The 26,413-nt window shown below is 48.0% G+C and overlaps 1 protein-coding gene across 1 annotated transcript in view; it reads left to right on the plus strand.

Annotated features, from left to right (window-relative positions):
• Positions 1-26,413, plus strand: part of LOC115125713 (kinesin-like protein KIF21B) — a 96,723-nt gene that overhangs the window by 3,492 nt on the left and 66,818 nt on the right. The window contains exons 3-16 of the mRNA XM_065002032.1: positions 6,790-6,939; positions 7,594-7,725; positions 8,358-8,570; positions 8,712-8,827; positions 8,912-9,107; positions 9,862-10,051; positions 10,532-10,595; positions 11,392-11,622; positions 15,883-16,118; positions 16,398-16,586; positions 18,527-18,726; positions 20,421-20,528; positions 22,116-22,306; positions 22,592-22,699. Of these exons, the coding sequence (XP_064858104.1) occupies positions 6,790-6,939; positions 7,594-7,725; positions 8,358-8,570; positions 8,712-8,827; positions 8,912-9,107; positions 9,862-10,051; positions 10,532-10,595; positions 11,392-11,622; positions 15,883-16,118; positions 16,398-16,586; positions 18,527-18,726; positions 20,421-20,528; positions 22,116-22,306; positions 22,592-22,699 (2,324 nt within the window). The remainder of the gene's footprint in view (positions 1-6,789; positions 6,940-7,593; positions 7,726-8,357; positions 8,571-8,711; positions 8,828-8,911; positions 9,108-9,861; positions 10,052-10,531; positions 10,596-11,391; positions 11,623-15,882; positions 16,119-16,397; positions 16,587-18,526; positions 18,727-20,420; positions 20,529-22,115; positions 22,307-22,591; positions 22,700-26,413) is intronic.

A 26,413-nucleotide genomic window follows, 5' to 3' on the forward strand; every position in this document is an offset into this window, starting at 1 on the left:
CTCTCCCTGTGTCTCTCTCCTCCTGTCTCTCTCCCCTGTCTCCCTCTCCCCTGTCTCTCTCTTCTCTCTCCCCTGTCTCTCTCTCCCCGTGTCTCTCTCCCCGTGTCTCTCTCCCTGTCTCTCCTGTCTCTCCCTGTCTCTCTCTCCCTGTTTCTCTTCCTCTGTGTCTCTCTCCCCTGTCTCTCTCCCCCTGTCTCTCTCCCCTGTCTCTCTCTGTCTCTCTCTGTCTCTCTTCCCTGTCTCTCTCCCTGTCTCTCTCCCCGTGTCTCTCTTCCCTGTCTCTCTCCTGTCTCTCTCCTTTCTCTCTCTCTCTCTCTCTCTCCCCTGTCTCTCTTCCCTGTCTCTATCCCTCTCTCCTTTCTCTTCTCTCTCTCTCTCTCTCTCTCTCTCTCTCTCTCTCTCTCTCTCTCTCTCTCTCTCTCTCCCCTGTCTCTCTCCCCGTGTCTCTCTCCCCCTGTCTCTCTTCCCTGTCTCTCTTCCCCTGTCTCTCTTCCCTGTCTCTCTCCCTCTCTCTCTCTCCCTGTCTCTCTCCTTTCTCTTCTCTCTCTGTCTCTCTCTCTCTCTCTCTCTCTCTCTCTCTCTCTCTCTCTCTCCCCCTGTCTCTCTTCCCTGTCTCTCCCTCTCTCCTTTCTCTCTCTCTCTCTCTCTCTCTCTCTCTCTCTCTCTCTCTCTCTCCCCTCTCTATCCCTCTCTCTCTCTCTCCTCTCTCTCTCTCTCCTCCCTGTCTCTCTCCCTCTCCCTTTTTCTCTCTCTCTCTCTCTCCCTGTCTCTCTCTCTCTCTCCCTGTCTCTCTCCTTTCTCTGTCTCTCTCTCTCTCTCTCTCTCTCTCCCTGTCTCTCTTCCCTGTCTCTCTCCCTGTCTCTCTCCCCTCTCTCTCTCTTTCTCTCCCCTGTCTCTCTCCCCCTTTCTCTCTTCCCTGTCTCTCTCTCTCTTCCCTGTCTCTATCCCTCTCTCCTTTCTCTCTCTCTCTCTCCCCTGTCTCTCTTCCCTGTCTCTGTCCCTCTCTCCCCTCTCTCTCTCTCCCCTGTCTCTCTTCTCCCTGTCTCTCTCCCCTCTCTCTCCCCCTGTCTCTCTCCCTGTCTCTCTCTGTGTCTCTCCCCTGTCTCTCTTCCCCTGTCTCTCTCCCTGTTTCTCTCCCCTGTCTCTCTCCCTGTTTCTCTTCCTTCCTCTGTCTCTCTCCCCTGTCTCTCTCCCCCTGTCTCTCTTCCCTGTCTCTCTCCCTGTTTCTCTTCCCTGTCTCTCTTCCCTGTCTCTCTCCCTCTCTCTCTCTCTCCCCTGTCTCTCTCCCCTGTCTCTCTTCCTGTCTCTATCTCTCCCTGTCTCTCTTCCTGTCTCTCTCCCTGTCTCTCTCCTTTCTCTCTCTCTCTCTCTCTCCCTGTCTCTCCCCTGTCTCTCTTCCCCCTGTCTCTATCCCTCTCTCCTCTTCTCTCTCTCTCTCTCTCTCTCTCTCCCCTGTCTCTCTCCCCTGTCTCTCTCCCTGTCTCTCTTCCCTGTCTCTCTTCCCTGTCTCTCCCTGTCTCTCTCCTCCTCTCTCTCTCTCTCTCCCCCTGTCTCTCCCTGTCTCTATCCCTCTCTCCTTTCTCCTCTCTCTCTCTCTCCCCCTGTCTCTCTCCCCGTGTCTCTCTCCCCCTGTCTCTCTCCCCGTGTCTCTCTCCCCTGTCTCTCTCTCCTGTCTCTCTCCCTGTCTCTCTTCCCTGTCTCTCTCCCTGTCTCTCTCCCCTGTTCTCTTCCCTGTCTCTCTTCTCTCCTGTCTCTCTCCCCCTGTCTCTCTCCCCTGTCTCTCTCCCCTGTCTCTCTCCCCCCTCTCTCCCCTGTCTCTCCCTGTCTCTCTCCCCTGTCTCTCTCCCCCTGTCTCTCTCCCCTGTCCTGTCTCTCTCCCGTGTCTCTCTCCCCTGTCTCTCTCCCTGTCTCTCTCCCCGTGTCTCTCTCCCTGTCTCTCTCCCTGTCTCTCTCCCCCTGTCTCTCTTCCCTGTCTCTCTCCCCTGTCTCTCTCCCCTTTCTCTCTTCCCTCTCTCTCTCCCCTGTCTCTCTCCCCCTGTCTCTCTCTCTCTCTCTCTCTCTGTCTCTCTCTCTCTCTCTCTCTCCCTCTCTCTCTCCCCTGTCTCTCTCCCTGTCTCTCTCCCCCTGTCTCTCTCCCCATGTCTCTCTCCCTGTCTCTCTCCCCCTGTCTCTCTCCCTGTCTCTCTCCCCTGTCTCTCTTCCCTGTCTCTCTCCCCGGTCTCTCTCCCTTTCTCTCTCTCCCTGTCTCTCTCCCCTGTCTCTCTCCCCTGTCTCTGTCTCTCCCCTGTCTCTCTCCCCTGTCTCTCTCCCCCTGTCTCTCTCCCTGTCTCTCTTCTCTCTCCCCTGTCTCTCTCCCCTGTCTCTCTCCCCTGTCTCTCTCTCTCTCCCCGTGTCTCTCTCCCCTGTCTCTCTCCCCCTGTCTCTCCCCCTGTCTCTCTTCCCTGTCTCTCTCCCCTGTCTCTCTCCCCTTTCTCTCTTCCTCTCTCTCTCCCCCTGTCTCTCTCCCCTGTCTCTCTCTCTCTCTCTCTCTCTCTGTCTCTCTCTCTCTCCCCTGTCTCTCTCCCTGTCTCTCTTCCCTGTCTCTCCCCTGTCTCTCTCCTTTCTCTCTCCTCTCTCTCTCTCCCCCTGTCTCTCTTCCCTGTCTCTATCCCTCTCTCTTTCTCTCTCTCTCTCTCTCTCTCTCTCTCTCTCTCTCTCTCTCTCTCTCTCTCTCTCTCCCCCTGTCTCTCTCCCCGTGTCTCTCTCCCCGTGTCTCTCTCCCCTGTCTCTCTCCCCCTGTCTCTCTCCCTGTCTCTCTTCCCTGTCTCTCTCCCCCTGTCTCTAATCCCTGTCTCTCTCCCCCTGTCTCTCTCCCTGTCTCTCTTCCCTGTCTCTCTCCCCTGTCTCTCTTCCCTGTCTTTCTCCCCTGTCTCTCTCCCTTTCTCTCCCTCTTCCCTGTCTCTCTTCCCCTGTCTCTCTCCCGTGTCTCTCTCCCCCTGTCTCTCTCCCCCTGTCTCTCTCCCCCCTCTCTCCCCCTGTCTCTCTCCCCGTGTCTCTGTCTCTCCCCTGTCTCTCTCCCCCTGTCTCTCTCCCGTGTCTCTCTCCCCTGTCTCTCTCCCCTGTCTCTCTCCCCTGTCTCTCTCCCTCGTGTCTCTCTCCCCGTGTCTCTCTCCCTGTCTCTCTCCCCCTCTCTCTCTCCCCTGTCTCTCTTCCCTGTCTCTATCCCTCTCTCCTTTCTCTCTCTCTCTCTCTCTCTCTCTCCCCTGTCTCTCTCCCCGTGTCTCTCTCCCTGTCTCTCTTCCCTGTATCTCTCCCCTGTCTCTCTTCCCTGTCTCTCTCCCTGTCTCTCTCCTTTCTCTCTCTCTCTCTCTCCCCTTGTCTCTCTTCCCTGTCTCTATCCCTCTCTCCTTTCTCTCTCTCTCTCTCTCTCTTCCCCTGTCTCTCTCCCCGTGTCTCTCTCCCCCTGTCTCTCTCCCCGTGTCTCTCTCCCCCTGTCTCTCTCCCCTGTCTCTTTCCCCTGTCTCTCTCCCCTGTCTCTCTTCCCTGTCTCTCTCCCCCGGTCTCTCTCCCCTTTCTCTCTTCCCTGTCTCTCTCCCCCTGTCTCTCTCCCCGTGTCTCTCTCCCCCTGTCTCTCTCCCCCTGTCTCTCTCCCCTCTCTCTCCCCCTGTCTCTCTCCCCTGTCTCTCTCCCCCTGTCTCTCTCTCCCCTGTCTCTCTCCCCTGTCTCTCTCCCGTGTCCGTGTCTCTCTCCCTGTCTCTCTTCCCTGTCTCTCTCCCCTGTCTCTCTTCCCTCTCTCTCTCCCCTGTCTCTCTCCCCTTTCTCTCTTCCCTCTCTCTCTCCCCCTGTCTCTCTCCCCCTGTCTCTCTCTCTCTCTCTCTCTCTCTCTCTCCCTGTCTCTCTCCCCTGTCTCTCTTCCCTGTCTCTCTCCCTGTCTCTCTCCTTTCTCTCTCTCTCTCTCTCTCTCTCTCTCTCTCTCTCTCCCTGTCTCTCTTCCCTGTCTCTCTCCCTCTCTCCTTTCTCTCTCTCTCTCTCTCTCTCTCTCTCTCTCTCTCTCTCTCTCTCTCTCTCCTCTCTCTCTCTCCCCTGTCTCTCTCCCCGTGTCTCTCTCTCCCCTGTCTCTCTCTCTCTCCCCTGTCTCTCTCCCCTGTCTCTCTCCCTGTCTCTCTTCCCTGTCTCTCTCCCTGTCTCTCTTCCCTGTCTCTCTCCCCTGTCTCTCTCCCCTGTCTCTCTTCCCTGTCTCTCTCCCCTGTCTCTCTCCCCTGTCTCTCTCCCTGTCTTTCTCCCCTGTCTCTCTCCTTTCTCTCTTCCCTGTCTCTCTCCCCCTGTCTCTCTCCCCTGTCTCTCCCCCTGTCTCTCTCCCTGTCTCTCTTCCCTGTCTCTCTCCCCTGTCTCTCTCCCGTGTCTCTCTCCCTCTCTCTCCCCCTGTCTCTCTCCCCGTGTCTCTCTCCCCTGTCTCTCTCCCGTGTCTCTCTCCCCTGTCTCTCTCCCTGTGTCTCTCTCCCCGTGTCTCTCTCTCCCTGTCTCTCTCCCCCTGTCTCTCTCCCCTGTCTCTCTTCCCTGTCTCTCTCCCTGTCTCTCTCTCCCTGTCTCTCTCCCCTGTCTCTCTCCCCCTGTCTCTCTTCCCCTGTCTCTCTTCCCTGTCTCTCTCCCCTGTCTCTCTTCCCTGTCTTTCTCTCCCCCTGTCTCTCTCCCCTTTCTCTCTTCCCTGTCTCTCTCCCCTGTCTCTCTCCCCGTGTCTCTCTCCCCTGTCTCTCTCCCTGTGTCCCTCTCTCCCCCTGTCTCTCTCCCCTGTCTCTCTCCCCTCTCTCTCCCTGTCTCTCTCCCTGTCTCTCTCCCCTGTCTCCCCCGTGTCTCTCTCCCCTGTCTCTCTTCCCTGTCTCTCTCCCTGTCTCTCTCCCTGTCTCTCTCCCCTGTCTCTCTCCCCCTGTCTCTCTTCCTGTCTCTCTCCCTGTCTCTCTCCCCTTTCTCTCTTCCCTGTCTCTCTCTCTCTCTCTCTCCTCTCTCTCTCTCCCCTGTCTCGTGTCTCTCCCCCGTCTCTCTCTCCCCCTGTCTCTCTCCCCCTGTCTCTCTCCCCTGTCTCTCTTCCCTGTCTCTCTCCCCTGTCTCTCTTCCCTGTCTCTCTCCCCTGTCTCTCTCCCCTGTCTCTCTTCCCTGTCTCTCTCCCCCTGTCTCTCTTACCTGTCTTTCTCCCCCTGTCTCTCTCCCTTTCTCTCTTCCCTGTCTCTCTCCCCCTGTCTCTCTCCCCGTGTCTCTCTCCCCTGTCTCTCTCCCCTGTCTCTCTCCCCTGTCTCTCTCCCCTCTCTCCCCCTGTCTCTCTCCCCTGTCTCTCTCCCCTGTCTCTCTCCCTGTCTCCCCTCTCCCCTCTCTCCCCTGTCTCTCTCCCCGTGTCTCTCTCCCCTCTCTCCCCTGTCTCTCTCCCCGTGTCTCTCTCCCCTGTCTCTCTCCCCGTGTCTCTCTCCCCGTGTCTCTCTCCCCCTGTCTCTCTCCCCTGTCTCTCTCCCCTGTCTCTCTCCCCTGTCTCTCTTCCCTGTCTCTCTCCCCTGTCTCTCTTCCCTGTCTCTCTCCCCCTGTCTCTCTCCCCTGTCTCTCTTCCCTGTCTCTCTTCCCTGTCTCTCTCCCCCTGTCTCTCTTCCCTGTCTTTCTCCCCCTGTCTCTCTCCCCTTTCTCTCTTCCCTGTCTCTCTCCCCTGTCTCTCTCCCCGTGTCTCTCTCCCCTGTCTCTCTCCCCCTGTCTCTCTCTCCCCCTGTCTCTCTCCCCGTGTCTCTCTCCCCCTCTCTCTCCCCCTGTCTCTCTCCCCGTGTCTCTCTCCCCCTGTCTCTCTCCCGTGTCTCTCTCCCCTGTCTCTCTTCCCTGTCTCTCTCCCCCTGTCTCTCTCCCCTGTCTCTCTTCCCTGTCTCTCTCCCCCTGTCTCTCTTCCCTGTCTCTCTCCCCTGTCTCTCCCCTGTCTCTCTTCCCTGTCTCTCTCCCCCTGTCTCTCTCCCCGTGTCTCTCTCCCCCTGTCTCTCTCCCCCTGTCTCTCTCCCCCTGTCTCTCTCCCTGTCTCTCTCCCCCTGTCTCTCTCCCCCTGTCTCTCTCTCTCTCTCTCTCTCTCTCCCCCTGTCTCTCTCCCCTGTCTCTCTCCCTCTCTCAATTCTCTCTCTCCCCCCTGTCTCTCTCCCCCTGTCTCTCTCCCTTGTCTCTCTCCCTCTCTCCTTATCTCTTTCTCTCCCTATCTCCTTTCTCTCTTCCTCACTCCCCCTCTCTCATTAGTTCAGCTGTAGGTCATTGGATTATCAGTATGGACGATAAACAGACATTGATCAGGCTAGGGTTAAAGAGTGTGTGTGTGTGCTGAGCTGTCTCTTGACCTCTCCTGACCTTTAACCCTATTGCTTCCTGGAGGTCAGAGGTTATGTGCTATAGCCTGATCTTTGCCCTTTCATCACTCTCTGTTTGTCTGTATGTATTAATGTATGTGTGTATTAATGTGTGTGTTTGTGTGTGTGTATTAATGTGTGTGTGTGTATTCATGTGTGTGTGTATGTATTAATGTGTGTGTGTGTGTGTGTTAATGTGTGTGTGTATTAATGTGTGTGTGTTTTGTATTCATGTGAGTGTGTATGTATTAATGTGTGTGTGTGTGTGTGTTAATGTGTGTGTGTATTAATGTCTGCGTGAGTGTTTCTGAGGTTGGACGAGCAGTTTAGGATGCCAACCTGGAAGCCCAATATGTTCCCTCCATCTTTCTCCCAGCTCATTTCTGTCTGTTTTTTCTTAAATGTCTGTGTGCGTGTGTGTATTAATGTCTGTGTGCGTGTGTGTGTTCTCCAGCTGTATAACGAGGAGATCCTAGATCTGTTTGACGGAGCCAGAGACCCAGACTGTAAGAACAGGAAGTCTAATATTAAGATCCATGAGGACTGCAGTGGCTCCATCTACACCAGCGGAGTCACCTCACGACTCGTCAACTCTGAGGAAGAGGTGTGTGTGTGTACAGCACGAACAATTAGTATGTGTGTGTGTACAGCACGAACAATTAGTATGTGTGTGTGTACAGCACGAACAATTAGTATGTGTGTGTGTACAGCACGAACAATTAGTATGTGTGTGTGTGTACAGCACGAACAATTAGTATGTGTGTGTGTACAGCACGAACAATTAGTATGTGTGTGTGTACAGCACGAACAATTAGTATGTGTGTGTGTGTACAGCACAAACAATTAGTATGTGTGTGTGTACAGCACGAACAATTAGTATGTGTGTGTGTACAGCACGAACAATTAGTATGTGTGTGTGTGTACAGCACGAACAATTAGTATGTGTGTGTGTACAGCACGAACAATTAGTATGTGTGTGTGTGTACAGCACGAACAATTAGTATGTGTGTGTGTACAGCACGAACAATTAGTATGTGTGTGTGTGTACAGCACGAACAATTAGTATGTGTGTGTGTGTACAGCACGAACAATTAGTATGTGTGTGTGTGTACAGCACGAACAATTAGTATGTGTGTGTGTACAGCACGAACAATTAGTATGTGTGTGTGTGTACAGCACCAACAATTAGTATGTGTGTGTGTACAGCACCACAATTAGTATGTGTGTGTGTCAGTTTTGACGGTGTGGTGTTTTCTAGCTGTTAGAATGTCTGAAGTTGGGAGCGTTGTCCCGGACTACGGCCAGCACCCAGATGAATGCTTCCAGTTCCAGGTCTCACGCCATCTTCACCATCAACCTCTGTCAGATGAGAGTCTGCCAACAAACTGAGGTAGGGAGGGAGGTAGGTAGGGAGGGAGGGAGGGAGAGAGGGAGGTAGGGAGGGAGGAGGGAAGTAGGGAGGAGGGGGAAGTAGGGAGGAGGAGGAAGTATGGAGAGGAGGGAGGGAGGGGGAAGTAGGGAGGGAGGTAGGGAGGGGGAGGGAAGTATGGAGAGCAGGGAGGGGGAGGGAGGGGGGAAGTAGGGAGGGAGGAGGGAGGGAGAGGGGGAGGGAGAGAGAGAGGGAAGGAGGAGAGAGGGAGGGAGGGGGGTAGGGAGAGAGAGGAGGGAGAGGGGAGGTAGGGAGTGGGGAAGTAGGGAGGGAGAGAGGGAGGTAGGGAGAGGAGCGAGTGAGAGAGAGAGGGAGGGAGAGGGAGGGAGGGAGGAGGTAGGGAGAGGAGGGATGGAAGGAGAGAGGAGGTAGGGAGAGAGGAGGGAAGGGGGGTGAGGGAGGGAGTGATGGATGTATTGACTGAGGGAGAGACAGAAAGAGACAAAGTAGAGGTAGAAGAGGGTAAAAGAGGAGTGAAAAGCTGAAAGATGAACGTATCAGAGTAAAGTCAGAACAGTTATAAAACATGGTGATAACTGTTGTCACTGTATTCTCTCTCTCGCTCTCTCTCTTCTCTCTCTCTCTCTCTCCAGGAGAATGGAGGAGTGAACGCAGAGCTGAACGGAGAGGTGAACGCAGAGCTGAACGGTGTAGGAGGAGGAGATGGAGGGTCTATAGCCAAGCCTGAATACGAGACTCTGATGGCCAAGTTTCACTTTGTGGACTTGGCTGGATCAGAGAGACTGAAACGCACCGGAGCGACAGGAGAGAGGGCACGCGAAGGCATATCCATCAACTGTGGACTGGTGAGGAGCTACGTGATGATGATGTGTGTTTTAACTGGTGCTGAGAAACGTGATCATGATGTGTGTGTGTGTGTGTGTGTGTGTGTGTGTGTGTGTGTGTGTGTGTGTGTGTGTGTGTGTGTGTGTGTGTGTGTGTTCTAGCTGGCCTTGGGGAATGTGATCAGTGCTCTGGGGGACCAGGCTAAGAAAGGAGGCCATGTTCCATACAGAGACTCTAAACTCACACGTCTTCTACAGGACTCACTGGGTGGAAACAGGTAACACACACACACATCGACACACACAGGCCTGTGCCTCACCAGTCTTTATAACGTCTGTTATGTTTTCCCTCTCCTCCCCAGTCGTACGGTGATGATAGCGTGTGTGAGTCCATCTGACCGGGACTTCATGGAGACCCTGAACACACTGAAGTATGCTAATAGAGCCAGGAACATCAAGAACAAGGTGATGGTGAACCAGGACAAGACCTCCCAGCAGATATCTGCTCTCAGGGCTGAGATCGCCAGGTTACAGATGGAACTGATGGAGTATAAAGGGGTGAGGAGGGAGGAGGGAGGAGGGAGGGAGGAGGGAGGGAGGGAGGGGAAGCATGTAGGAAGGAAGGAAGGAAGGAAGGAAGGATGTAGGAAGGAAGGAAGGAAGGAAGGGAAGGAAGGAAGGAAGGAAGGAAGGAAGGAAGGAAGGAAGGGAGGGAGGGAAGGAGGAGGGAGGGAGGGGAGGGAGGGAGGGAGGGAAGGGAGGAAGGAAGGAAGGAAGGAAGGGAAGGAGTAGGAAGGAAGGAAGGAAGGAAGGAAGGAAGGAAGGAAGGAAGGAAGGAAGGAAGGAAGGAAGGGAGGGAGGGAGGGAGGGGGAGGGAGGGAGGGAGGGGAGGGAGGGAGGGAAGGAAGGAAGGAAGGAAGGAAGGAAGGAAGGGAAGGATGTAGGAAGGAAGGAAGGAAGGAAGGAAGGAAGGGAGGGAGGGAGGGAGGGAGGGATGGAGGAAGGAAGGAAGGAAGGGATAGAGGGAGGGAGGGAGGGATCCGAGTCAGAGACTAATGGAGCATGTGATTGGCTGAAAGAAAGTTGTCTCCCCTGTGATTTGCTGCAGTAAAGTAGTCTGATTTATGATTGGCTGAGGTGATGGCGTCCAGTGAGTACAAAAATAAAATGGAAAGTGGGAATTTTTACCAACAAAATGCTTGAAGTGATATAAAAATCAATATCCTGTTTGTTGATTGGATGAAATGGCATTGTTCTGTATGTTCATTGGCTGAGATAATATCTTCCTGTATGTGTATGGCCTCCTCCCCAGGGTAAGCGTGTGATGGGTGAGGATGGCTTGGAGGGCTTCAGTGATCTGTTCCAGGAAAACTCAATGTTACAGAGAGAAAACGACACGCAACGCATGAGAGTCAAAGCTATGCAGGAGACCATTGACCACCTCAACACACGCGTCACCACACTCCTCGCCAACAGCGTCAGCACGCTCCTCGCCAAGTCAGGTAAGACCAAGAGAGACAACGCACACACTGTCCAATGGTCGTTGAAGATTGTAGCTGTCTGAAAACGTTACTCAGATTCTTGTTTCCCTCGTCCTTCTTCACTAACCGAAAGGTTGCAAGTTCAAAATCCCCGAGCTGACAAGGTACAAATCTGTCGTTCTGCCCCTGAACAGGCAGTTAACCCACTGTTCCTAGGCCGTCATTGAAAATAAGAATTTGTTCTTAACTGACTTGCCTAGTAAAATAAAGGTAAAATAAATAAATAAATAAAACTTCATTTCTACACCTCCCTCTCAAAGCTCATTGGAGGAGAGGATCCAAGGTCCCTCCCTCACACCTTCTCCTCCAATGAGCTTTGAGAGGAAATTAGGTAACAAGGATTTTACAGCTAGTAACATTTTCTGACACAGACCTTTGCATGTAGTTAAGAAGTGTTAACCGCTTATGTCTCACTGTGAACTCTGACCTTCTGACCTCTAGGTGAGGGCAACGAGGAGATTGGTGCTCTGATCCAGAACTACATCAGAGAGGTTGAAGAGCTCAGGTAAGAGTCTGTTAGGGGTTATAACTCCACTGGGACTATAATGAACTTTACACTGAGTGGGTCTGACTCTAAAGCCACTGTTTCTTGGGGACTGGACTGTACGACATCATTATGGAGGTCAAAGGGCAAAGCAATTCACAGAGTTTCTGTTTTGCTGTTACTGTACTTCAGTTCATAGTTTTGTTGTTGTTGTTCTACACTGAACAAAAATATAAACTTAACATGCAACAATTTAAAATATTTTACTGTGTTACAGTTCAAGGAAATCAAGAGAAATAAATTAATTTGGTCCAAATCTATTGATTTCACATTACTGTGAATACAGATATGCATCTGTTGGTCACAGATACCTTTAAAAAGGTTGGATCAGAAAACCAGTATCTGGTGTGACCACCATTTGCCTCATGCAGCACAACACATCTCCTTCGCATAGAGTTGATCAGGCTGTTGCCTGTGGAATGTTGACCCACTCCGCTTCAATACCTGTGTGAAGTTGCTGGATATTGGCGGGAACTGGAACACGCTGTCGTACGCTTGGACCCAGAGCATCCCAAACATGCTCAATGGGTGACATGTCTGGTGAGTCTGCAGGCCATGGAAGAACTGGGACATTTTCAGCATCCAGGAATTGTGTACAGATCCTTGCGACATGGGGCCGTGCATTATAATGCTGAAACATGAGGTGATGGAGGCGGTAACTGTAAAGGTTGACTAATGACATCTGTTTGTCTTTATCGCTCTCTCTCTCTTTCTCTCTCCCCACCCTCCTCTTCCCCCTCTCTTCCCCTCCTCTCAGATCCAAGCTCCTGGAGAGCGAGGCAATGAACGAGTGTCTTCGTCGCAGTGTGACCCGTCTCTCTTCCCGCTCGCCGTTCCCTTCCTCCTCCCATAGCTCCACCCCCGGGCCACACCCCTTAGGCTCCTCTCCCCATTCCCTGTCAATGGAGGCGGAGATGACGGACGTGATTCGCCGAGCCAAGATGGACATTGAGAGGCTGAAGAAGAAGGAGAGGAGACAGAGAATGAGGTGAGAGGAGGAGAATTGGGGAGGGAGAGGGAGAAGAGACTACTGTTGACAGCATTAGAGGGAACAGGATTGGGCTCAATCCCATTTCTATTCAGCTAGTAAATGGGATTGGAATGGGGCCAGGGTGGTAGTGTAGGGTAGTGATTAGTGCTGTTGCGGTGACCGTATTACCGCCACATCGGCGGTCAAGAGTCATGAAGGCAGTCAAATTCCACTTGACCTTTAAGTCACGGTAATTAGGCTTCTCCAAGCTCTGATACTGCTGATGGTCATTAGAAGTCTACCAAACTTACTGCCTGGTACTCAGCACTCTATTGTCCCTCTACTCACTCTGACATCAATGCAAATGTGTTGGAAAATCTAATGAAACACTTCATGAGAGCCCATGAGCTCATGTTGCACAACATTTCTACAGGCTATGCAATTACAGGAGAAAATAGAGTGATGGCCTCTACTAAAAATAGGAGGATCAGCTTTCTATAGGCTAGGCCTACTATATTTATTTCTCAACTTTCCTATTATTAAGCACATTGCTTATCTTTACAACAGTATAGCCTACCTGGCTGGCATGAAAATGAACCACAGGAAAAGCGTCCACCATTCACTATTTAAGAGCATAGATGACATGTATTTTTTTCCCCTGCTGACCTTGTTTTGAGACAGGTGCATGATAATGATCCATTCTAAATCAAAACTCATTTCAGACCTATAATATTTTGTATATGTAAAGACAAGATTAAATCAAGAATAGTCTGATCGGTGACAATATTAGCCTATCACTTGTGAATGATGCCCAGCATAAGAAACAATGCCTTTTTTTTGCAACTTTTTCTAATCATAGTCACACACCTCATGTAGCCTAGTCCATAGGCCTATATGTTTTAATATGGTTTGTATCACAACTAAAGTGGCCAAATAACTTCTTATGAAGCACATTAATCTGCTTTACAAGGGGTGTAGAGCCTAACTGGCATACTTAAGCAGCGCGTGAGTCTCAAGTTTGGGGAAGAACATTTTCAGCATAAAAATGCACCTTTATAATACAAGCATTACATGCATAATAGCATTTGCCGTCACTTTTGATAATGGTGTTTTCTGCTAATGGAACATTCGGCCTAATAGTTTATCAACATTTTAAGCTAAATGTTCTGATCTGTTGCGTCAGGCACATTAAGTAAAAACGTTTTTGTGATGCTAGTGGTTGTATTAATTTGGGATCTATCGCATACCACAACTGTCTCAGACTATGTTTGGAATATTTATTCCTCGCACAGAATAGCATAGGTTAACTTTTGTACTATGGGGGATAGTAGATTGACATAGGCTAGTGCTTTTGCTGTTTGTTAGGCCTACTCATCTTGTTGGTTGACAAAAAAATTATGTGGACAGTGATTCCAATATCTTTAATATACAACTGGATAAGGATGCACGCAGTTGCATCCCCGATGTGTCTTCACTTGTAGCCTGTGAGAAAAACCTGATCACGTGAAGGAGCGTGCAACATTCAGGGAGAAGCGCACAACGGCCACTGGCCGCACTAGGCATGGGTTTTTCGAGGGTGCATTACGGCCACACAAAGGGAATGCCAACGTGAAAATTATAGGCATTATCAAGTGCTTGTCAAATTGTGAATGAGTGACTGATATATTGTCTACAACCTGCGTAAAAAAAAACAAAGCAGAACACATGCCTTTCAAACTACTTTTTCCTAATCATCATTAGTCTCATCATGCAGCCTTACAATGTATTGACAATCAAAACATATAGCCCAACGTTTGTAGAACAACTAAAGTTACATTAATAACTCTAAATTAAGCATATAGGAGGACCTATTTCTTTGTTAACTGCTCAACACAGATTAGATGCATGTGAGCACCTCAAATTGTTTGGAGAAAATATCCTTTTTATTTTATTTTATTATTTTAATTTTTATTTTATTCAGCTTTGTTAAATTGTATTCTTCATACTATAAAAATAATATAAAATAATGCCACGGAATTCTAACCAAATCTTGTTTGCTAAATGAACTGTGTTGCCCACAGCCGTTTGGCATAGTCAGATCAGGACCCAACATAAGGACAACTCAGAGTATGCTATTCTGTTCTACATGGATTTATTGTGAAGGTGTAGTCTATATTACATGGATTTATTGTGAAGGTGTAGTCTATATTACATGGATTTATTGTGAAGGTGTAGTCTATATTACATGGATTTATTGTGAAGGTGTAGTCTATATTACATGGATTTATTCGATTTTAAAAAATGTAGATGTTCCAAAAGGTCTGCATCAGTGGCTTGTGGGCTATATGTGGATGCCAGGAGATGATAAATGTGTTTATGTTAATTAACGGTCAATTACAGAGAGACCGACAGTTATTTGCTTGACAATCAACGGCTGATGAAATTTCGTGACTGTCACAGCCCTAGTGGTGATGTTGGAACTGAGACAAGCAACTCTTACTCACTGACTACTACCATGTAATGAGAGAGGTACTCACTGACTATGGCCATGCAATGAGAGAGGTACTCACTGACTATGGCCATGCAATGAGAGAGGTACTCACTCTGACTACTGTGATGTAATGAGAGAGGTACTCACTGACTATGGCCATGTAATGAGAGAGGTACTCACTCTGACTACTGTGATGCAATGAGAGAGGTACTCACTCTGACTACTGCCATGTCATGAGAGAGGTACTCACTCTGACTACTGCCATGTAATGAGAGAAGTACTCACTCTGACTACTGCGATGTAATGAGAGAGGTAGTCACTCTGACTACTGCCATGTAATGAGAGAGGTACTCACTCTGACTACTGCGATGTAATGAGAGAGGTACTCACTCTGACTACTGCCATGTAATGAGAGAGGTACTCACTGACTACTGCCATGTAATGAGAGAGGTACTCACTCGGACTACTGCCATGTAATGAGAGAGGTACTCACTCTGACTACTGCGATGTCATGAGAGAGGTACTCTCTGACTGCTGCCATGTAATGAGAGAGGTACTCACTGACTACTGCCATGTATTGAGAGAGGTACTCACTCTGACTACTGCCATGTAATGAGAGAGGTACTCACGGACTACTGCCATGTATTGAGAGAGGTACTCACTCTGACTACTGCCATGTAATGAGAGAAGTACTCACTCTGACTACTGCCATGTAATGAGAGAGGTACTCACTGACTACTGCCATGTAATGAGAGGTAGTACTCACTACTGCCATGTAATGACTACTGCCATGTAATGAGAGAGGTACTCACTGACTACTGCCATGTAATGAGAGAGGTACTCACTCTGACTACTGCCATGTAATGAGAGGTACTCACTCTGACTACTGCCATGTAATGAGAGAGGTACTCACTGACTACTGCCATGTAATGAGAGGTACTCACTCTGACTACTGCCATGTAATGAGAGAGGTACTCACTGACTACTGCCATGTAATGAGAGAGGTACTCACTCTGACTACTGCCATGTAATGTACTCATGACTACTGTGATGTAAGAGGTACTCACTCTGACTACTGCGATGTAATGAGAGAGGTACTCACTCTGACTACTGCGATGTAATGAGAGAGGTACTCACTCTGACTACAGCCATGTAATGAGAGAGGTACTCACTCTGACTACAGCCATGTAATGAGAGAGGTACTCACTCTGACTACAGCCATGTAATGAGAGAGGTACTCACTCTGACTACTGCAATGTAATGAGAGAGGTACTCACTCTGACTACTGTGATGTAATGAGAGAGGTACTCACTCTGACTACAGCCATGTAATGAGAGAGGTACTCACTCTGACTACTGCGATGTAATGAGAGAGGTACTCAATCTGATTACTGCGATGTAATGAGAGAGGTACTCACTCTGACTACTGCAATGTAATGAGAGAGGTACTCACTCTGACTACTGCGATGTAATGAGAGAGAGGAGCGGGGACAAAGTGACAGGTTAAAACAGGCTAATTCACTTCTGATCAGGGAGAGAGGGAGGGGAAGATGGAGAGAGGTCTCTGCTAATAACTGTGTTCTCCATATCCACTTGGCAACAGTCCCAAAACAAAATGGGTGATTATTGGTTGAGTCCCAAATCAAATCAGAGGCCCATACAGGTTTAATACATGGTCATTCATATTAGTAATAGATTCATATGGTAATGGGGCAAATAACTAAAGCTGCTTATTGGGTCACAGCTGTTATGAGCGGTGCCTTCTGTGTGTGTCCCAGTCTGACGCCTGGTCATATATTCTACTTACAGCCCAGAGAAAGAGAAGGGGTTTAAGAAACAAGTGAAGCTTCCCTCTCATGAGGACGGACAGGACGGACAGGACGGACAGAACGGACAGATGGACTCTGAAGAGAACTACACAGAGGACGGGATGTCCCCTCTGCAGGAGGAGGAGAGTGGGTGTGATGAGGAGGAGGAGAGGGATGAAGATGAGTTTGACAGTGATGAGAGTCTGGTGGACTCAGACTCTGACTCTGATGAGAAAGGTGAGTGAAAGATAATTATGACACTTCCCAGAGAGGTAGAAATGTCCCCAATTCTAAATCAACCCTTCTGCAGATGGGGGCAGGATTGAATAGGTTTCATCATTAACCTACTGAAAGTACCATATTGTCCTCTGTTTGGCTGTATGCTACATTATTTCCTAGGTAGCAACTGAAATCCCCAACTGCCCCACTCTATTATAACATGTCTGTCTGATAGCCACAATTTTCACCTCTTGAACCTTGACCTCTCTGTGCCCTCTGACCTCTTACCCCCTGCAGCTAACTTCCAGGTGGATCTGGCAGACCTGACGTGTGAGATTGAGATCAAGCAGAAGTTGATCGATGAGCTGGAGAACAGTCAGAAGAGACTGCTGCAACTCAAACTACAGTATGAAGAGAAACTCATCCTGCTGCAGAACAAGATCAGAGACACACAGCTGGAGAGAGACAGAGTACTACACAACCTCAGTGAGTTATGGGTAATGTAGGCACGCAGTCACAGAGACACACAGCTGGAGAGAGACAGAGTACTACACAACCTCAGTGAGTTATGGGTAATGTAGGCACGCAGTCACAGAGACACACAGCTGGAGAGAGACAGAGTACTACACAACCTCAGTGAGTTATTGGTAATGTAGGCACGCAGTCACAGAGACACACAGCTGGAGAGAGACAGAGTACTACACAACCTCAGTGGGTTATGGGTAATGTAGGCACGCAGTCACAGAGACACACAGCTGGAGAGAGACAGAGTACTACACAACCTCAGTGAGTTATGGGTAATGTAGGCACGCAGTCACAGAGACACACAGCCGGAGAGAGACGGAGTACTACACAACCTCAGTGGGTTATGGGTAATGTAGGCACGCAGTCACAGAGACACACAGCCGGAGAGAGACGGAGTACTACACAACCTCAGTGGGTTATGGGTAATGTAGGCACGCAGTCACAGAGACACACAGCCGGAGAGAGACAGAGTACTACACAACCTCAGTGAGTTATGGGTAATGTAGGCACGCAGTCACAGAGACACACAGCTGGAGAGAGACAGAGTACTACACAACCTCAGTGAGTTATGGGTAATGTAGGCACGCAGTCACAGAGACACACAGCTGGAGAGAGACAGAGTACTACACAACCTCAGTGAGTTATGGGTAATGTAGGCACGCAGTCACAGAGACACACAGCTGGAGAGAGACTGAGTACTACACAACCTCAGTGAGTTATGGGTAATGTAGGCACGCAGTCACAGAGACACACAGCCGGAGAGAGACGGAGTACTACACAACCTCAGTGAGTTATGGGTAATGTAGGCACGCAGTCACAGAGACACACAGCTGGAGAGAGAGACTCAGTGAGTTATGGGAGACAGCCGAAGTGGGTTATCAGGTTATGGGTAATGTAGGCACGCAGTCACACACAACCTCAGTGGGTTATGGGTAATGTAGGCACGCAGTCACAGAGACACACAGCCGAGAGAGACGGAGTACTACACAACCTCAGTGAGTTATGGGTAATGTAGGCACGCAGTCACAGAGACACACAGCCGGAGAGAGACGGAGTACTACACAACCTCAGTGGGTTATGGGTAATGTAGGCACGCAGTCACAGAGACACACAGCCGAAGAGAGACGGAGTACTACACAACCTCAGTGGGTTATGGGTAATGTAGGCACGCAGTCACAGAGACACACAGCCGGAGAGAGACGGAGTACTACACAACCTCAGTGGGTTATGGGTAATGTAGGCACGCAGTCACAGAGACACACAGCCGAAGAGAGACGGAGTACTACACTCTTTGTGGCACCTGACCTGAACAGTAGTCCAGGCCTGTAGGACCTGCCTTGATGAAGAAGGTAGAGCAGCACTTTATTAGTTTAGTGTCTTAATAGGGCGTCGGCTCACCACGAGCCAGAACAGCATCAATGCACCTTCATATAGATTCTACAAGTGTCTGGAACTCTATTGGAGGGATGTGACACCATTCTTCCATGAGACATTTCACAATTTGGTGTTTTGTTGATGGTGGTGGAAAACGCTGTATCAGGTGCTGCTTCCAGAATCTTCCATTAGTGTTTAATTGGGTTGAGATCTGGTGACTGACACACACACACACACACACACACACACACACACACACCCTTTAAACTCCCTATGCTCCTTTGACACCCCTCTTTCATAGTCACTGAGATCTCTTCTAGTCATGGTATCCAAAATAATGGGCACCTGGGCATTTTCATACATGACCCTAAGATGTTCATGTGGAATCACCTGCTTTCAATATACTTTGTATCCCTCATTTACTGAAGTGTTTCCTTATATTTGCAGTAACCTTTACATACTGTACTGTACTCAATTTCAGCTCTACCTCATTTAATAAGCATCACTCTCTCTCTCCTCCTTTCTAGTGTCCATGGAGAACTACACGGAGGAGAAGGCTAGCAGGATCAAGTCAGATTATGAGAAGAGGCTAAAGGAGATGAACAGAGACCTGATGAAGCTACAGGCGGCTCAGAAGGAACACGCGAGGCTACTGAAGAACCAGGGACGCTATGAACGAGAGCTGAAGAATCTAGAGCAGGAGGTCAACGAGATGAAGAAAGCCAAGGTGAGGAGGAGGAGGAGGGCAGAGCAGAGGAGAGGAGGGGAGGACAAGGAGAGTGAGAGGGAGAGGAGGAGAATGGAGTAGGAAGCAGAGAATTGTGTCAACTATAAAGTACCAGTCAAAGTACCAGTCAAAAGTTTTGACACACCTACTCATTCAAGGGTTTTTCTTTATTTGGACTATTTTCTACATTGTAGAATAATAGTGAAGACATCAAAACTATGAAATAACACATATGGAATCATGTAGTAACCAAATAAAGTGTTAAACAAATCCAAATATATTTTATATTTGAGATTCTTCAAAGTAGCTACCCTTTGCCTTGATGACAGCTTTGCACACTCTTGGCATTCTCTCAACCAGCTTCATGAGGAATGCTTTTCCAACAGCCTTGAAGGAGTTTCCACATATGCTGAGCACTTGTTGGCTGCTTTTCCTTCACTCAAAATCATCCCAAACCATCTCACTTGGGTTGAGGTCGGGTGATTGTGGAGGCCAGGTCATCTTGATGCAGCACTCCATCACTCTCCTTGGTCAAATAGCCCTTACACAGCCTGGAGGTGTGTTTTGGGTCATTGTCTTGTTGAAAAACAAATTATAGTCCCACTAAGCGCAAACCAGATGGGATGACAATATTGCTGTAGAATGCTGTGGTAGACATGCTGGTTATGTGTGCTTTGAATTCTAAATAAATCACAGACAGTGTCACCAGCGAAACACCCCACACCAGCACACCTCCTCCTCCATGCTTCACGGTGGGAACCACACATGCCGAGATCATCCGTTCACCTTCTCTGCGTCTCACAAAGACACACGGTTGGAATCAAAAATCTTAAATCTGGACTCATCAGACCAGAGGACAGATTTCCACCGGTCTAATATTCATTGCTCGTGTTTCTTGGCCCAAGCAAGTCTCTTCTTCTTATTGGTGTCCTTTAGTAATGGTTTCTTTGCAACAATTCGACCAAGAAAGCCTGATTCAAGCAGTCTCCTTTGAACAGTTGATGTTCAGATGTGTCTGTTACTTGAACTCTGTGAAGCATTTATTTGTGCAGTAATTTCTGAGGCTGGTAACTGTAATGAATGTATCCTCTGCAGCAGAGGTAACTCTGGGTCTTTCTTTCCTGTGGTGGTCCTCATGAGAGACAGTTAACTCTAATGAACTTATCCTCTGCAGCAGAGGTAACTCTGGGTCTTTCTTTCCTGTGGCGGTCCTCATGAGAGCCAGTTTCATCATAGCGCTTGATTGTTTTTGCGACTGCATCTTCATGTCTTAAAGTAATGATGGACTGTTGTTTCTCTTTGCTTATTTGAGCTGTTCTTGCCATAATATGGACATGGTCTTTTACCAAACAGGGCTATCTTCTGTATACCCTCCCCACCTTGTCACAACACAATTGAGTGTGCAAAGCTGTCATCAAGGCAAAGGGTGGCTACTTTGTAGAATCTTAAAATATATTTTCATTTGTTTAACACTTTTTTGGTTACTACATGATTCCATATGTGTTATTTCATAGTTTTGACATCTTCGCTATTGACTGGTACTGTAAATTGCAAAACATTTCCATCTGCAATGTTTATAGGCCTATGTGAGGGTATTCCCCCCACAGTCATCGATGGCCGATGCTCCCTGAGAAGTATGTCAGCAAGTTTGAGGGTTCTCTTCAGCTAAGTGCAGTTCTTCCTCCGGTCCCCAGGTGGCGCTGATGAAGCAGATGAAGGAGGAGCAGCTGAGGAGGAGGATGGTGGAAGCCAAGAGGAACAGAGAGATCGCTCAGCTCAAGAAGGAGCAGCGACAACAGGAGGTACGTGTTTGTGTGTGTGTATCAGGGTGTGTTTGTGTGCGTGTCTGGGTGTGTTTGTGTGTGTGTGTGTGTGTCAGAGTGTGTTTGTGTGTGTGTCAGGGTGTCAGGGTGTATTTGTGTGTGTCAGGGTGTGTTTGTGTGTGTCAGGGTGTGTTTGTTTGTGTCAGGGTGTGTTTGTGTGTGTGTGTGTGTGTGTGTGTGTGTCAGGGTGTGTGTGTGTGTGTGTGTGTGTGTGTGTGTGTGTGTGTGTGTGTGTCAGGGTGTGTGTGTGTGTGTGTGTGTGTGTGTGTGTGTGTGTGTCAGGGTGTGTGTATGTGTGTGTCAGGTGTGTGTGTGTGTGTGTGTGTGTGTGTGTGTGTCATGGTGTGTGTATGTGTGTCAGGGTGTGTTTGTGTATGTGTGTCAGGTTGTGTTTATGTGTGTGTGTCAGGGTGTGTGTGTGTGTGTGTGTGTGTGTGTGTGTGTGTGTGTCAGGTTGTGTGTGTGTGAGGTGACATAGAAGTGTATGCCTGGAGATACGTAATACACTTATGATGTTCTTGTACTCAACCAGATACTTTTTAACATTTCTAGGTTAATACAGAGGAAGGGGAAGGGGGGATACCTGTTACCTCCCTTCTCAGGCCAGTTCAATAAATCATTAATACAGGGGAAGGGAAAGGGGGATACCTGTTACCTCCCTTCTCAGGCCAGTTCAATAAATCATTAGTACAGGGGAAGGGGGGATATCTGTTACCTCCCTTCTCAGGCCAGTTCAATAAATCATTAATACAGGGGAAGGGAAAGGGGGGATACCTGTTACCTCCCTTCTCAGGCCAGTTCAATAAATCATTAGTACAGGGGAAGGGAAAGGGGGGATACCTGTTACCTCCCTTCTCAGGCCAGTTCAATAAATCATTAGTACAGGGGAAGGGGAAAGGGGGGATACCTGTTACATTTACATTACATTACATTTACATTTAAGTCATTTAGCAGACGCTCTTATCCAGACCGACTTACAAATTGGTGCTTTCACCTTATGACATCCAGTGGAGCAGCCACTTTACAATAGTGCATCTAAGTCTTTTAAGGGGGGGGGGGGGTGAGAAGGATTACTTTATCCTATCCTAGTTATTCCTTAAAGAGGTGGGGTTTCAGGTGTCTCCGGAAGGTGGTGATTGACTCCGCTGTCCTGGCGTCGTGAGGGAGTTTGTTCCACCATTGGGGGGCCAGAGCAGCGAACAGTTTTGACTGGGCTGAGCGGGAACTGTACTTCCTCAGTGGTTACCTCCCTTCTCAGGCCAGTTCAATAAATCATTAGTACAGAGGAAGGGAAAGGAGGATACCTGTTACCTCCCTTCTCAGGCCAGTTCAATAAATCATTAGTACAGAGGAAGGGGGATACCTGTTACCTCCCTTCTCAGGCCAGTTCAATAAATCATTAGTACAGGGGAAGGGGAAAGGGGGATACCTAGTCAGTTGTACAACTGAATGCCTTCAACTGAAATGTGTCGTCTGCGTTTAACCCCTCTATATGTGTTTAACCTCTATGAGTCATGTACTCCAGATGTATTGTCTGACATCTCTCCACCTCCCCCCCTCCCTCAGTACCAGATTAGGTCGTTGGAGAGTCAGAAGTGTCAGCAGGAGCTTGTCTTACGTAGAAAGAGTCAGGAGGTGACAGCGTTACGACGGCTGGCTAAACCCCTGTCTGGACGCATGGCTAGACGTTTACAGCCCCCAGACTCTGGCGCTGAACTGTCTCCCAGCACCACCTCCTCTGAACCAGAGTCCAACAGGTAGGCAGTACTGCTACTGTAACCAAGTTCAACTGGTTAACCTTACTGCTGAGCTTGAAACGCTACCACCTGCACCATCGAATCACTAGCCCCCCCCACTAGCTAACTTGTCAAGAGCTTAACAATCCTGTGTGTTTGTGAGACAGAAGACCTGAGATCTGAATGTGATCTGCTGATGGATAAACATGTACTGTTGAGCCTCTGTTTCACTACACAGTGTGTCATGATGAACAACACGTTCATCTAGCTCATAGCTTGTGTCCTGTTGTTTATATTCTGGTTTAGGACCACTCCAACCAATGTGTCTAACATAGTGAGACAGTGGAACACCAAGATGAACGGCTACCTGGGACAGAGCGAAGGGGTGACCAACAACGGGACACGGGCTGTTGGGTGAGTCACGGCGAGGAGTGTGTGTGTGTCAACGGGACACGGGCTGTTGGGTGAGTCACGGCGAGGAGGAGTGTGTGTGTGTCATGGATTGTCAGCTCAGATGCAGAGCAGGGAGAGTGTGTTTGTATCTGGTGTGTGTGTGTGTTTTGATGAATTTCCAGGTCAGAGGCAGAGAAAAGACGAGTGTGTGGGTGCTCTATGCTGGTGCTCTCTCTCTGTGTGTGTGTGTGTGTGTGTGTGTGTGTGTGTGTGTGTGTGTGTGTGTGTGTGTGTGTGTGTGTGTGTGTGTGTGTGTGTGTGTGTGTGTGTGTGTGTGTCTGTGTGAGTGTGTGTGTGTGTGCCTCAGTGGAGGCTGCTGAGAGGAGGACGGCTCATAATAATGGCCGGAACAGGACAAATGGAATGTCTCACACCTGGAGACCATGTGTTTGATGTATTTGATACCATTCCACTGATTCCTCTCCAGTCATTACCACAAGCCCAACCTCCCCAATTAAGATGCCACCAACCTCCTGTGGTGTGCATGCCTATGTGCCTGCATGTGAGCTGCTTGAAACACACAGACAATCTGAGCTCCTTAAAGCATGAAACACACAGACAATCTGAGCTGCTTAAAGCATGAAACACACAGACAATCTGAGCTCCTTAAAGCATGAAACACTGAGAATCTGTGAGCTGCTTAAAGCATGAAACACACAGACAATCTGAGCTGCTTAAAGCATGAAACACACAGACAATCTGAGCTGCTTAAAGCATGAAACACTGAGAATCTGTGAGCTGCTTAAAGCATGAAACACACAGACAATCTGAGCTGCTTAAAGCATGAAACACTGAGAATCTGTGAGCTGCTTAAAGCATGAAACACACAGACAATCTGAGCTGCTTAAAGCATGAAACACTGAGAATCTGTGAGCTGCTTAAAGCATGAAACACACAGACAATCTGAGCTCCTTAAAGCATGAAACACACAGACAATCTGAGCTCCTTAAAGCATGAAACACACTGAGAATCTGTGAGCTGTTTAAAGCATGAAACACACCTAGAATCTGTGAGCTGTTTAAAGCATGAAACACACCTAGAATCTGTGAGCTGTTTAAAGCATGAAACACACTGAGAATCTGTGAGCTGTTTAAAGCATGAAACACCTAGAATCTGTGAGCTGTTTAAAGCATGAAACACACCTAGAATCTGTGAGCTGTTTAAAGCATGAAACACACTGAGAATCTGTGAGCTGCTTAAAGCATGAAACACACTGAGAGTCAGTGAGCTGCAGCGAGATTCTATTGGTTTGTTGGAGAATGTATTTGCATATTTTGACTAAGGAACGCCTGTTCTGTGAAGTGCGCCTTGCGTCTTGATTTTACCTAGCTAGTACAACAGCTAGCTAGCGAATTATGCTAACAAATTAGCTAACATTAGCCAGATAGCTAAACTTGTATCTATGGGCTGTATGTGATTATGGAGAATGAATTAAATCATTTATTTCTTGCTCGCTAGTTATCTAGCTGTGGCCGTCAAATCAGGTGTAGCAAAATGCTTGTGTTTCTAGCTCTAACAGTGCAGTAATATCTAACAATTTCACAACAATACACACAAATCTAAGTAAAGGAATGGAATGAAGAATATATAAATATATGGATGAGCAATGTCAGAGCGGCATAGACTAAGATACAGTAGAATGGTATAGAATGCAGTATATACATACGAGATGAGTAATGTCAGAGCAGCATAGACTAAGATACAGTAGAATGGTATAGAATGCAGTATATACATACGAGATGAGTAATGTCAGAGCGGCATAGACTAAGATACAGTAGAATGGTATAGAATGCAGTATATACATATGAGATGAGTAATGTCAGAGCGGCATAGACTAAGATACAGTAGAATGGTATAGAATGCAGTATATACATACGAGATGAGTAATGTCAGAGCAGCATAGACTAAGATACAGTAGAATGGTATAGAATGCAGTATATACATATGAGATGAGTAATGTCAGAGCAGCATAGACTAAGATACAGTAGAATGGTATAGAATGCAGTATATACATACGAGATGAGTAATGTCAGAGCGGCATAGACTAAGATACAGTAGAATGGTATAGAATGCAGTATATACATACGAGATGAGTAATGTCAGAGCAGCATAGACTAAGATACAGTAGAATGGTATAGAATGCAGTATATACATATGAAGATGAGTAATGTCAGTAATGTCAGAGCAGCATAGACTAAGATACAGTAGAATGGTATAGAATGCAGTATATACATACGAGATGAGTAATGTCAGAGCGGCATAGACTAAGATACAGTAGAATGGTATAGAATGCAGTATATACATACGAGATGAGTAATGTCAGAGCGGCATAGACTAAGATACAGTAGAATGGTATAGAATGCAGTATATACATACGAGATGAGTAATGTCAGAGCGGCATAGACTAAGATACAGTAGAATGGTATAGAATGCAGTATATACATACGAGATGAGTAATGTCAGAGCAGCATAGACTAAGATACAGTAGAATAGGATAGAATATACATATGCGGTAAGCAATGCAAAATATGTCAACATTATTTAGCTAGATAACAGTAGCTGGTTCCAGAACACATACGAGATGAGTAATGTGCAGCTAGCTAGATAACATTGATTACTAAACCATCAACACACACAGACATGCCGTGCAGCGCTACTGCCATAGTTTAAGATACAGTAGAATGGTATAGAAGGCTCAGTGAACATAAGAGATGAACTGCCGACACATAGAGATGAGTAATGTCGGTATGTCTGAGAGCAGATTCAGCATAGACTAAGATACTGTTGAATTTAATAGCCAAGGCTATTGTCAGATTCAATAAAGTTTCATTCATGAGAGTGATTTTACAAAACCATTTATCTGATTATTTTCAAATCAAATTGACAGAATTGACTTAAGCACTCTCCATGCAAAATATGTCAACATTATTTAGCTAGTAACAAGCTCTTTCCATAACAAAAGCAACAACATTGCAGCTAGCTAGTTAGCTAGCTAACATTGATTACTAAACCATAAAGCAACACACACAGACATGCCGTGCAGCGCTACTGCCACCTTCTGGTTTGGAGTATTTTAACACGGCTGAGTGGCTGATGACTTAAAGGCTCTGTGAACACTAAAGAGATGAACTGCCGACACACTGTTTAGAGGTGCTAAGAACGGTCGGCAGGCAAACCTTTGGACTATCCTACCGGTATGTCTGAGCTATATGAAGGTCAGATTCAGATGAGGTATGAGTCTGTTGACATTTACTTAGCCAAGGCTATTGTCAGATTCAACAAAGTTTCATTCAATTTTGAGGAGTGCCTTTTACAAAACCATTTATCTGATTATTTTCAAATCAAATTGACAGAATTGACTTTCTTAGTCTGATATACTCTCCATCTTCTTCTTTCTTTGTCTCCATCCCTGCCTTCCTCGCCCTCCCTTACCCCAACTCTCTCCCCCTTCCTCTCAAAATCTCTTTCTTTCTCTTTCTCTCTCTCCTATTCTCTTCCTTCTCCTCCCCCACCCCAGCAGTAGAAAGAGGAACGATTGAGCTGTGATAGGACTGACAGTTAACCTGTATTGTCCTTGGTCTTTCTCTCTGTGTAGGAGTAGGACTCGTGTCCAGCAGGGTGTTCTAGGACTGACAGTTAACCTCTATTGTCCTTGGTCTTTCTCTCTGTGTAGGA

The sequence above is a fragment of the Oncorhynchus nerka genome, linkage group LG15 (genome assembly GCF_034236695.1).
Source record: "Oncorhynchus nerka isolate Pitt River linkage group LG15, Oner_Uvic_2.0, whole genome shotgun sequence".
NCBI lineage: Eukaryota > Metazoa > Chordata > Actinopteri > Salmoniformes > Salmonidae > Oncorhynchus > Oncorhynchus nerka.